The sequence below is a fragment of the Anguilla rostrata genome, chromosome 16, assembly GCF_018555375.3.
Source record: "Anguilla rostrata isolate EN2019 chromosome 16, ASM1855537v3, whole genome shotgun sequence".
Taxonomy (NCBI): Eukaryota; Metazoa; Chordata; class Actinopteri; order Anguilliformes; family Anguillidae; genus Anguilla; species Anguilla rostrata.
The window spans coordinates 22,104,729-22,117,726 of record NC_057948.1 but is presented as its reverse complement, the minus strand read 5'-3'; the positions used below and the strand labels follow the sequence as shown (position 1 = coordinate 22,117,726).

At 41.5% G+C, this 12,998-nt stretch overlaps 1 protein-coding gene across 3 annotated transcripts in view; it reads left to right on the top strand.

The window, feature by feature from the left end:
- The window catches only part of LOC135241855 (piezo-type mechanosensitive ion channel component 1-like), a 62,650-nt gene that overhangs the window by 28,078 nt on the left and 21,574 nt on the right, over positions 1-12,998 (top strand). The window contains exons 4-12 of one of the 3 annotated variants that reach the window (XM_064312592.1): positions 95-137; positions 407-569; positions 8,883-9,072; positions 9,401-9,614; positions 10,454-10,631; positions 10,778-10,855; positions 11,542-11,632; positions 12,233-12,336; positions 12,429-12,689. In XM_064312592.1, coding sequence (XP_064168662.1) covers positions 95-137; positions 407-569; positions 8,883-9,072; positions 9,401-9,614; positions 10,454-10,631; positions 10,778-10,855; positions 11,542-11,632; positions 12,233-12,336; positions 12,429-12,689 — 1,322 coding nt within the window. Of the gene's footprint in view, positions 1-94; positions 138-406; positions 570-2,542; positions 2,601-8,882; positions 9,073-9,400; positions 9,615-10,453; positions 10,632-10,777; positions 10,856-11,541; positions 11,633-12,232; positions 12,337-12,428; positions 12,690-12,998 lie in introns of those variants that run through there. The other 2 variants (XM_064312593.1, XM_064312594.1) reach the window with 2 other exon arrangements.

The window sequence follows — 12,998 nt, the reverse complement described above, 5'->3', positions numbered from 1 at the left end:
TGTGATCAAGTTAACTCAAACCTAGCGACCATGTTTGGCCAGTTGCCTTGTGCCAATAAGGGGCATTTGTGAACCACTTGTTCCTGTGTTTCAGGCAGCCCATGGGAGACTTTATCCCGACATGTCGGAGTATCCAGGTATGTAGGGTGTGCAGGAAACATGGCCTGTGTTTGGTTGCTTTTGGCAGTGTATACTTTTTGTCTGAGCCACCATTCCCAACTTCTGTCCGGGGAATGACTCAAATTTCACAATAGTAATCCCATAATTAAGATAAAGTTCACAAGTTAAGTGCTTATTGTTTCACCTTGCACTCTGGTGTCTTTGATAAGTGCAACACAAATTCTGAAAAAAGAAGAGTGAATAGAGTACTAGAGATAAACATGCCCTGAATGTGCATTCACTATAGACTGCCACTGGAGCACCCCTGGAGTGTTCTGCGTCTGCTGACCCCTGACCTGGGCATCTTCATTATATCACTGGTAACCCTGGTCCTGTGTAACCGGCTGCTGAAGCAGAAGGATGAGGCACCAGACAAGGGCCAGGCCAATGACCAAGAGCCCGTAGAGGAGGTGAGAGGACTCTCTCCAATACAGAAATACTGCAGTAGCCACTGGGGGCATTCTGCTTGGCCCAGTAAAATGCCCAGTGTTAATTCAATTCTAACAGAGTACATGTATGTCCAATAGTGACCATATGTACTCTCTATGTGTTGATTTAACATTTTACCATGCACAAACAACAAAACAGGTGCATCAGGTGTGTGATTAAATTGCTACCAGCATTGCTGGATATCTAGTTCTTAGATCATCACCTTTGAGAAACAGACAAATATAATTTGATCTCGCGAACTTGCCCTGTGTGAGCATAGGAATGTTATTTTTCTCTCCGTCTCCATCCCTGGTCCCGCCCTTCCAAAACATGAAAGGGAACATCCATGCTAAGGGGTCTGTTTTTCTCCCGCTCCCCACAACAAGCATAAAAAGTGTTCTGGAATTATCCTGGGATTTGGAGGCCTGGTAGCCAAAATCTGCATTTTTCGGAGTGGTTCCAGTTTCAAGCCGAAACTATTACAACGTAATTTGGTTTTGTTACATGGAAATTATTTTGGCTGAAGGTAGAGATTACAGTTGGCTGGATTTGACAATTTATTTAATAATTGATATCTTTGATAATACTTAATTTAAATTGACTATATTTATTTTACATGTTGGATAAGTGAGGGGTTTTAACTGTTGATGCACTTGTGGTTTGTTGTTGAGTGCCGGACATAAACGAAGGTGTTTGCGGTTAAAACTGCGGGATTCAGAAAATTAAACATTTTACGTAATCCTCACTTTGCCGACAGCGTTAATATACTGTATGGCAATAGGCATCCTCAAAATGTATTAATCAGTTTATGGTACTGAGTGAGACTGCACTGAGACTGTTTAACATTGGTGAGTACAGTAGACACACACAGACTGATGCACAGAACTGCTATCATTTGTCAGTGACTCTTTATTAGTAATGTCTGTTCTCAGAGGATATTAAAGCATCTGATTCAAATCCTGTGGCAGTTCTCATTCACATCCCAGAAGTCTGCACAATGTTGCCATTGTCCTTTTGATTGAGGTCTTAAGCCTGTTTGTGAAGCAAACGTTGGTTTTGGCAAATTCCACAGGTCATTTTGTACTAAAGGCCAGGACTGAAACTTGGACTCAAGTTCCAGCAACTTTTTTTGGCTGGTGAACATGGATAGTAACGACAAAAACTCACATCCAGTATGTATACAGTACTGAATTTATAATGGTGTGGGGGTGTTGGAGAACCAGAAGCGACTAATATAGGGGAACGAAAAGCTAACGCTACCGGAAGCGTTAGCCACAAAGTCCCGAAGGACAAAGACAAGGGAACACCCGAAAGTAAAACACAAAACAAATAAGATCCTTGGGAGAGCAACTCCCGCACACAAAGGATCATAAACAAAAAACACGGAGTAAAAAGCCACTCCGAAGGACCACCTTGTCCAGCCGTAAAACTGGCTCGCGAAACCAAAAGCGACCCGTGAAAACCAGGGCGAAAAAGAAGAGGACCAGTGGTACAGAGGCGAAGCTCTGGTACCAAACCCAAAACTGGTCTTAAAAGAAAGACAACTGAGTAGCAAAACTTACTCAGCGAAAAGAAAAACCTGAGACGCAGCTCAGAAAAACACAAACAAAATACATTACCAGGGACAACGTCCCAATACCCACCGGCTCACACGAGCTCAAAATAAAATTAGAAATACTCTTAAGGCGTCAGAATGCGCTCACTGCGCTAAAAGACTGAATCGCCTTAAAAGAGGACACAGAACCAACCGCAAACACAATTCTGTAAACCGTCCACCGAGCACCTATACCAATACCGTACCGGCTTTGTGATAACGGGGTTTTACACAGAAGCGCTGATGGCTGTTCTGTCAGTGCTTATAAAGGCACCTCCCCAGGTGAAAATAATTGGGAATCAGACACCTGGAACAAATTAAGAAATTCTTAAAGGCCTTCTAGTGGCAGCACAAGGCCACTACACCCCAGAACCATGACAGAATTAAGTATTGGTGGATTATGCTGCTAAAGGATGAGGTAATACTAATTTTGACAGCTTGTTCTTCTGACTTCTTTCTTTTGCAAAATTTGGGTTACATCTTATTCAGTTTGATTAGATGTGCAATGCATGATTTTTTCTTAACTGATGCCATTTTTCTTAACCCAAATGTATAATAGTTAAAATATGGTAATGTATAGTAGTCATAATATGGTAATGCATGAATTTGAGACACCAAATTTGGTTAACCATCCAAAAATATGTCAGCATTTTTACATGTTATCAGTCAATCAAAATGATGATTTAGGTTATCTGCCATCTTATTGAATATAACGAGAACCCCACTGCCTATGGAAACTGGCTTGTGAATAATGTGCTTCTCAATCAGTTTCACAAAATTCCCACACATACCAGCTATGTTGGATATCTGTAACGGTAGCCCAATAAATCTCAGTTTAGCATAAAAACTGTGCTTTGATATTACAATTCAAATTTTGACATATTTATGACTATACTCACTCCCCGAGTGCCTCTTTTTGCTTCATTGCAGAACCAGAACTGTATTTCCTCTGTGTGTGTTGTCAATTTGAGTTACAACATAAGTATAAGTAACAGGTAATAAAAACAGAATTTGACATCACTTCAAAAGACAATTGCGACATAACCACATTTATATCTGTTTTATTGGCACAACACAATTGATAGTATGAAGTCATAGCTCGGAAAATTTAGGAAAGAACTGATGCATGCCCTATAACTCTAAATTGTATTAATTTACATGTGGGAATACATCCTTCCAGGTTTGAAACTGTTCAGCCTCAGTCAGACCCAATTACATACTGTGTGCTTGTAGGGAGAAAGAAACCTAATGTGGTACGCAAAGGCTTCTAAGGAAACTATAGAACTCATTTTGCTTGTCTCTTGAGTAAATGAGTGGTTCCATTAAAAGGGAGATTTTTTCAGACACGGGCTGAAACTCATTGGTAGGTCTCAGTGGTCAAATTTTTGAAAACAAGAGAAGTGCTACTGGACTGTCAGGAGATCTCACTTGGCTGGATTGATTGTGTACTCTTGTGCTATTTTTGTGTAGTGCCATGGTTCATCCTGATTCAGTGGGAAACTTGCCTCGTGGCTTTATTTTGTTGAGTGTTCCAAGTACAGAGTGAGTGTATGACTTAAAATGTTAAGCACCACATAACGGCATCCCCAAAGGTATTAGGCCAATTTTTTTTAGTTGAAAAAAATCTTCTGTTTTCCTGTTGAAGACACCAAAAGTGACGCCGGAAGATTACTTCTGTGACGCGAGACGTAGTAGGTGGAGACAATGGACAGCATTTGGTTAAAAAGATGAAAGAAATTGACAGCACTGAAGTATTTGTTTCTGAATCAAAGGGCATTATCAGTGACTCTAATGAGTCTGTAGAAGACATAATTGCTGATCCTATTAGACTACTGCAATAGAGCCATTCAGGTTTTGAAGTTGAAGGATTCTTTCCAAAACCAGAGCACTTTTTGGGAAATTTGCTTTTTAGCTATCTTGCCTAGATTCATACGAGAAGACTGTTATGAATTATGTGTGTGCCTGTCTATCCAGTAAAAAGATATTAGACAATACGGGCTGCATGCACGTATTGTCTAATATTGTGTTAGCTCTATCAATGGCTGCAAGTGGACGGGAATTACGAGTGAATTAATCAAGCATCTTATGTCGATTTTACTTTTCGTTAGCATTATCGCAATAACTTTCTTATGCACATCAAGTTGTAGCAATATAGGCTAATTCTTTCATAGAAAAAGGGCTAGCTATATATAATTTGACTGTATCTCACATCATCACTCTTCCACAAAATATGATGTAGGTGATCATTCCGTTAACACAGTGAATCATAAAATAGAACAACTTCTTGCATTTGGCTGGTGTATTTTAAAAATAATATTATCTGGTGCTTACCCTTGAAATGTTGGAAAACTGATATATTAACTGTGGTGTGTTACTGTAACAGTTTGTGTGATGTCTTGTGGTACTGTAGTAGTGTATTTGTTGTACTTTGTTACTGGGTCACACAGAGGGTGATGTCATTGGGTGGATACATGTTGGTCAGTGACAGAGGGCTATTGTTACAGTAAGACTGCTTGGTAAACTTGCTCCCTGTAGTTTAGCACTGACTTGCTGACTCACCCGTGGACACACAGTGGTACACAGTCCCATGGTCACTATGCTAAATCCCAGTCCAATCAGTTGTACCTTCTGCTTCTACCTCAGGGTCTTACTCTTACAAACTGGCAGCTCACTGAGCACAAACAGCTGTTTTAATGCAAGTGACTTGTGATTTTGACTGCTGTTCTACTTTTCACCCTTTCCCTCCCCCTTTCAGTTTTTTCTTACATTCCTTCTTTTCCCTTGCCTCATTTCCTTCTTCGCTAGCCCTGTGCGTTGAGCATGTGCTAAAGCCTACTCGGTCACCACAGTAACCACACCAACAAACACAGGCCTTTCCAAATATTGTTAGAACTGAAACATAGGAGCTTTAATACATCAATTATCACGTGAGGCCTAGGTCCTCTCAAGCCTTGTCTACTGTAAACTGAAATAGGCCTAAAATGGAATTTTAATTACTTATTTCTCTGTGAGAGGTAGTTGGCTTTTTACTCTGTGTTGCAAAATCTTTCCAGATCATGTTCAGGCTGTTTGATTAAATCAGTGTTTGTGAGTATCGCCATATGAAAGTGCCTGAAATTCTCCACACTGCAGGCAACTCGTCATTAAATTACCACTGTGGCCTGTGGCTGAATGTTCACATACTGTATGTACACATAAAGTCATACATACACATGCACCATTTGACACAGAACGGCTCAGCAGCTCTCTCAAGTTAGGCACAGGGACTGTACACAGTAAAATGTTAAGTGTTAATTCAACTCCGCATCCCAGAATGGGACAACATATTATCTGTTAGAGCTAAATTAACACTGTTAGATTTGAATGAACACTAGACTGTGTAGAGCGTGTACCCACTAACACATTCAGAATTCATGTGGGCCATGGTTACCATCATATCACAACAACAATGCGAGATCTTTTTATGTTGGCTGCAGTCCCTGTGAGCTTGATGATAGACTTAGACTTGGACTTGGATGTGCTCCTGTGTCTGTATGGTACCTGGTACCAGGATGTTTCTGCTTGTCTCCCATCTCCCGTCTCTGGTTCACCTGCTTTCCTTGGTAGAGTATGAGTGAACAAAGACAGGTTTAAATAGAGCACAATCAAAACAACGATCCTTTAAGTATCTTTTAAATAGTGTAGTTTGTAGGGTTGTTGATTCTCAACAGGTCCTCCCACCCACCTGGGGTTCTGTTCCCTGCAACAACGCTTTCTGCATTGTGATTCAATATCTGCCTGTAACCCTTTATACTTTCCCTCAAAGAGGGAAAAAAATCTTGAAAAAACCTATTGCTTTTAATTGAGCCAAATCAGATTTCTATAATTCCGCTCTATTTATACTGTGTGATGATTACAGTAAAAAGTCATCAGGTTTTTTAGTTGAATACCTCAGCTCAGAATTGGACTAAAATGCATCATGTGGGTCATTATCCAATGCTTTGGGGGTAATTGCCCATAACCCCATTATCTAGTTAATTACTCCATTCCTACCTGGCACAGACTCAGAAACAGGGAAAACACCACAGCTCTGTTCTGAATGAGGATTCTGTGTTAAGGACAAATTCAAGCTTGTTTTGCCTCAAAGATTATTTACAGAACATCATGTATGTTTCAAAAGCTAAGGACACATGGCTCTCAAAATCCTGTGTGATTGTGGGTGAAATTGCTGAGCGTATGAGAAGGGCAGGATTTCGGTGGCGTGCCCTAGTGCTCAGGACAGCACTGGACAAAAGGCTGTAATGTGTGTCATACAACTGGAGATGAGCCACATTGGGGAAGAGTCCATTTTGAAAGCCACTGCAGTCTGGGAGCCCTCTTGGGTGTGGAGATATCCAGTTAGCTGACATGCTGCAATCTTCTGTTGAATTCCTCTTTTTCAAGGCTTGCCAGTTCCTGATGTACAGTACAGTAGTATAGTTTACACAGTGTGCACCTCTCCAACTTCAGCCACCATTTCTCATTGGCACCTCATAAACATCCCTTGTGTATTTTTACACACTGAGATCAGGGCTTGAATGTCAACAGAACCATTCAGCTGCTCCTTTTTTAAATGCATCATGTCAGCTTGCCATTTTAAGATGGTTTTTATATGTTGACATTCACTTGAGCGTGCACAGCCAAGGGAGTACTGAATCCCTGTAGCATGGTTTGGGAATGTGAATGGAAATGGTGGGGACATGACTCATGTGTTCTGCCCAGTGAGTATGGTGGGTGTTAGTACATACAATATCCGGGAAATTGTACCAGAGTTGGCTCAAAGATTCTTGTCATTTGTAGTCTGTGGCCAGGTCTTAACAAGGCTAGACTTCAACAAGGGGACTAGGTCACGGTCATCATTGCAAACAACTGAGAAGACGTACACTGAAATGTTATTGGATGGGAAGAGTTGAGAGGGGAAGGAGAGGCAGGAGTGTGGCCTTGATCCCTCCAGAGGATCCGTGGCATGAAAGAACATGACGGGTGGCTTCCCTGCACTGCACCACACTGACCAGTCACTGCTGGTCGTGAAACAGAGGGAGGAGAGCGGAGTAGTCAGAGTGATACTACTGGTCAAAAAAGATCAGGAGGAAACTGGACTGGTCGAGAGAGAGGGGAGGGTGATCTTGCTCTAATGTTTATTCATCAGCGTAGGCTGACCTTTTTCTCCCTGAAGGCTAGTGGTTAGCATACAACTCACTAATACTTATGGTCCTCTTAGGCTTGTATATATGAATGCATGGTGAATTTACAATCATGGGGGGCAAATAAAAGCAGTGGTCACGGTAATGCTAATCTCATAATAATAACAGTGATAATGGTCTCATCCCTTTAATCAGAGCATTCTTTCAGATTTATTGAATTCATTCTGGTTAAAATAAAATTCTGTTCAGTGGAATTGAACACAGCTGTAATGGGCTCTCTGGGGCTGGTGGAATGCTAGCTGCTGAAATCGCATGCTGCCTGAACTCCCAGTTTGTGCGCTGGAAGGTAATACACAGGTGGTTACACACATTTCTGAATAAGGGGCTTGAGTTCTCAGGTGGAACCCAAAACTAAACTTTGCATTTTACGGTGCCAGGCTTGCGTGAAGTTTTTCCAGTGAGGCAGTTCTCAGCCCAACACACCGACAGGCTTTTTACAGCTTAAACTCACTCAAACATATAAATAAGGGTTATAAACATTAATTCAAAAGCTCATTTTTCAACTTGGAGGGTAACTATGAAGTAATTGGTTGAGTTTCTCATGTTTTTTAAAACCCTACTCAGGATTGTGTCATAACACTAGCATAAGACATTTGGCTTTCTGAAATAGGTTTTGAAACACATTGTGTATTATTTTAACAGATGTTTTAAATTTTAACAGATTTTTCTTTTTTTGACTCTTCAAAGATTCTTTTACACTCCCACCATTCATGGCCTTTGCTCTTAAAATGTCCTGGATTTTTTTCCCGCAGAACTTGGTGTGTGGTATGCGTGCGATGTTTTTGGTGCTGTTTCTTTTGAATTTTCCCCCAAACATGATTCCTGTTGTCTTGCATGTCAGGACCCATGATTTCCTAAAAAAAATTGTGTTCAACTCGAAGACATCTTTATTCTAATGAAAAATAATGCGTACGTGTGCATATGTGTGTGTGTGTGTGTGTGCGTGTGAGCGTGTGTGCATGTATATAGCTCCTGTTACAGAGTAGAGAACAGTGATTCTGTATCAATTCTGTAGTACACAAAGAAAGATGTTACATTGAATGTTTTCTGAAATGGATTTGTGCTTTAACAGCATTTTCAAATGAATTTCTATATCAGTGTTTTATCCAACTGACAAGGTGAGACAATATAACTAACATGTACTCACAAATCATTTCTTGATTCATTCATAGCAAAGGACAAGGCAAATATTTTTACGCCTGTTGATATTTTGTTGTTACCGGCATTTGTTACCTTGCCACATGGCCTCTCCTATCTGTTGTTTTTTCCTCAGTTGTCTCCCTCTGCTGGAAAAAAGTATTACTACTGAGATGTTGCTTAGCTCACTGGTGTGGTCAAAGAAGTATTTGATCTGAATTGCATGAATTAATTGTCATTAACTCATTAACATGTTTTTTATGATAATATGATCATTCTCACAAGGTGTGTAGAGATTTGAGAAAGGTGGGATGTAGTTCTACTGTTATGGTTTGTTTCAGGGAGACGAGGGGGCAGAGGTAATCGAGGATGATGGAGAGGATGAAGGCAGGTCATCCCTTAGCGAACCAGAGGAGGATCATTTCCCAGGAAAGCGCGCTGTCCTGCTGACTGCCAAACTTCGAGCCACTGCTCAGAGGCTGCTAAGAGACATGGGGAGGGTTCTCTGCGTCGTCCTTCTGGGGCTAGCTGGTAAGAATCTGGACAGAGAGGGAAACTAAATAGTAGAAGAGCGTAGCCCCTAGCACTAAGTCACTGCCTTCTTCTGGAGTCTTCCGTGCTAATTTTTATCACAGTATCTGTGTGCCTTTCTGCACTGTACACTTGTTAATTGTTTTAAATTAATTGTTTTTACTAAAAAATAATAAGTTAAAATTTTACAATTAAAAGACAGTATCCCATATATACAGTACATAAACTTTGTGTACTGTAGGGATGACGCAAAAGATAATGTTGTGACCTTGTCTCTTGTTGGACCCTCTGTTTGTCTTTTTGTCTGTCTGTTTGTCTGTGCGTTCAGGAATTACATTGCCCTCGGCCTTCTCTGGGATTTATTATCTTCTGTTCGTTGGAATGTGCACTTGGTGGGCCTGCCACTTTCCCATCAGTCACCTGGGCTTCAATGCATTTTGTGTGATGGTGGGTGTCATCACAGCAGGACACCTGGTCTGTCTGTACTTGTATCAGAGTGCTTATGTCCAGGAAGTCTTTCCCCCAGCTGGACTGTGGGCCAGGTCAGTGCTTGGGTCATGTATTTCTGCTGGCTTACTCAATTTCACATTTAGTGCATGTGATTCCTGAGAATAGTTATTCCACGCAGATGATATGTTAAATAAGGTTTTGCTGTCATTGTTCATGCTCAGAATATCTGGTTTAACATGTGGATTTTAATTTGGTAGTAACATTTAGCCTGGCTCTGTCTTTTTGATTAACTGGAATTTGAAAAGAATGTCTTTTACATCATAACCTTTATGTTTTAATCCCCTAAAGTCAATCACCACAGATACTCCACACTTTATCTTGTTTAAGATATTCAGCAAATTATAAAACCATATGGCTTGTGTTTGTGTCTTGTTTGATTTGAGAGAAGAAAGCAGACCAAAGATTGGAGGAATGGTGTTCAAGTGTAAACTATCTGTGGAATGTTATTGGCTGAAAGAAATGGAATGTATTTTTCTGGAATACTTGCAAAGACCAAATTCCTCTCACACCTGTCACATGTCACAACAACATATGTCCTGTCAAATTTTCAGGATGGTACACGCACAGAGTCTGCCACTGTCTCAACAGACTGCCCTGATTCACACCTCTCCCAGGAGTCTATCACTGGACTGTAATAATGTCCTCTTCTCCACATTCTGAGGACTTCCTGCCACTCTCAGAACACTGACAAATTTCTAGTTCTGGGCTGCTCGCATATCTGATTTACTGCAATATTTTCCCTATTGTTCAACCCAAGAGAGATTTAGTATTACATGCAATATTAAGTAAGAAGCTACCTTCTGGTGTTTAATAACAAAACAATTTCATAAACTTTTGACAAAAATGTAATATTTATTTTTATCTGTACCAGGCTTTTTGGCTTCAAGGAGATAATCAAGACTGGCAACTGCTCCTCTTCTTCCTCTTATGATATCATGCTGAACACAGAGCAGGATTGGCCGGTGTACGTCAACCCTGGGATCCTGTTGCTTCTCTACATTACTGTGGCAATCATCCTCAAATTGGAATGCCGTTATTCCTCTGAAAAGGTGCGTGTCCTGTGAATTGTGCACATGCCCTTTAAAGTAACCACTTTAAAGGGCATGTTTCTAGATTCTTTCTTCATTGTAAGTAATGAATATTCGCATATTGCGTATTCACTCTGACTGACCTGTGGCTTGTCTTTGGGAAGCAGGAAAAAGAAGCAGAGTCCCAGTCCAGCGGGGTGGATGGGCTGGAGCTGAAGACCCAGGGCAGTGGGGATGACACCGAGGTGGGTCTGCTCACCGCAGTCCCTCATATTCGCTCTCATACTGTTCATACAAACACTAGCGAGGTTCTGACTGCAGTGCCTTTGTTTTACAGCAGAACTGCCTAAACGCTGCATGTATCTGAAACAGCTCTTGAGCCTTTAAACATCAGTACTCCAGCAGACTCCTGAAAATTAGATAATAAAGTGTTTGAGTTTTGGGTTTGGCCCAGAAATGGAGCATCGTGTTAGTTCTGGCAGGCCACGAGAGTCAAGCTGCTCTGGCTGAATCAGCTGATGCTCAGCTGAGTGATGTTCGCCTATCACAGTACATTCACCTAACAGGATGGTCTACTTAAACAACCCCCTTCCATTCATTCGGCTGCTCTTCCTGCATGCAACTCTGCACGTTGCACTGCAAATACCCTCCACCACCCCAGCTCCATCCCTATGTGTTACGAATTTGCTTTGCTGCTGGATCTGTTCTGTGTGTACCCCTCTAGGGGGGTTTGCTGCTGGCCTCCCGGCCGTATCCACACGGGCTGCGTGGTTGGCGGGAGTGCTCCCAGAACAGAGCCATACCGCCAAACATAACTGTATTGCCTTTATTGTTAATAAAGATCTTACTTTGATGGCAGTGGTCCTGACAGAACTGGTATATTTTTCCATTGTTTTGGAATTATTAAATAGATTTCACTTGTTTATTGCAGCAAATGCTGATATCTGCTGGTGAATCACCGGAATGTGAATCTGAGAATACAGCAGGTCACAAGATCAACGGTCCTAATCACCAAGGCCTCGGTGAGTGCTTTTGTTAAAAATCTTATTTTTTATGGAAGTACAGGTATTGTATACATCCGGAAATGGTTGAGGCATTCGGCAAAATAGAATACTGAAAACAGAAGAATTAATAACACGTTCAACTTTGGGGCTTCTTTATTGCCAAAAAAATTATTACTATATAATATCCTTTGGTGGCACACCCTCCTGTAAATGCAAGATTAAATGTTACCCTTTGTAAGCACACGCCTTAGCAATTAGCATAATAATATAAAATGAAGTATATAAATATATATAATAATAATATATTAAATGTATTATGTATCATCTGATGCAATGCTTTTATATCTTTTTCTACTTATAAATGGTAATCTATAAATTGTTTTCCTGTAAATGTGTCCAATGTTTTACCAGTTGAGCAAAAAGTAGGCTGACACATTTGAAAGTCTTAATGCTATGGTTTGCAGTGGGCACTGGGGCTGTTTTAATAGTCAAAACATAAACAGCCTGGCTAGTAATTCAAAATACCTCCACTCCATCATCCTCCACTAAAAAATGAATCACTATGTCCTCTTCCTGCCATTCCCCTCCATTCTCCCTCCTCCTCTTTCTGTACCACAGGACTCAGTGGTGCTCCTAGTGGGGAGGATGCAGATAGCCCTCTCCATGTTGTGGGCAGAATGGTCATGCAGCAGAGTTATGTGTGCGCTCTCATTGCAATGATGGTAATGCCCTCTCCTTGTGTATTGTTTTCAGTGTACTGGGCTCGTTTGTTGTCACCCTGTGCTAAGCGTTTCCCTTGCACTGCCCCCTACAGGTGTGGAGTATCACCTACCACAGCTGGCTGACCTTCGTGCTGCTGCTGTGGGCATGTCTGATCTGGATGGTGCGGGCACGCCGGCACTTTGCCACTCTGTGCTCGCCTTTCATCCTGCTGTATGGCCTGTCCCTCTGCAGCCTGCAGTACATCTGGGCCATGGACCTGGAACCTGAGTTACCTCAGCACTGGGGCACCATGAGCCTCAGGCAGCTGGGCCTGGACCGTGCCCCCTACCCTTGCCTTCGCCTGGGAGCCATGGTGAGCTCTGGCCCGGAGGGAGATAAAATGTGACTGATAAAAAACCTCAGAGAACATTCATGTTACTGCTCAGTAGGGAGGGTGTGCTATTGGAATAGCTCCCTCATTACACAAAAAACAAATAATCACGCACGACTTTAAAGTGTTAAATTTCCTTGTTCTATGTGTGCTCCCCTTTTTCTCTCTCTTTCCATCATTAGAGGGGTAAATCTCTTTGTCTTTCTCTCCAGTTTGTTACATCTGTTATCTCACAATCTATACTGGGTGCACTTATCCAAACCTAATGAAACAAGACACAGCTGAGCAGCT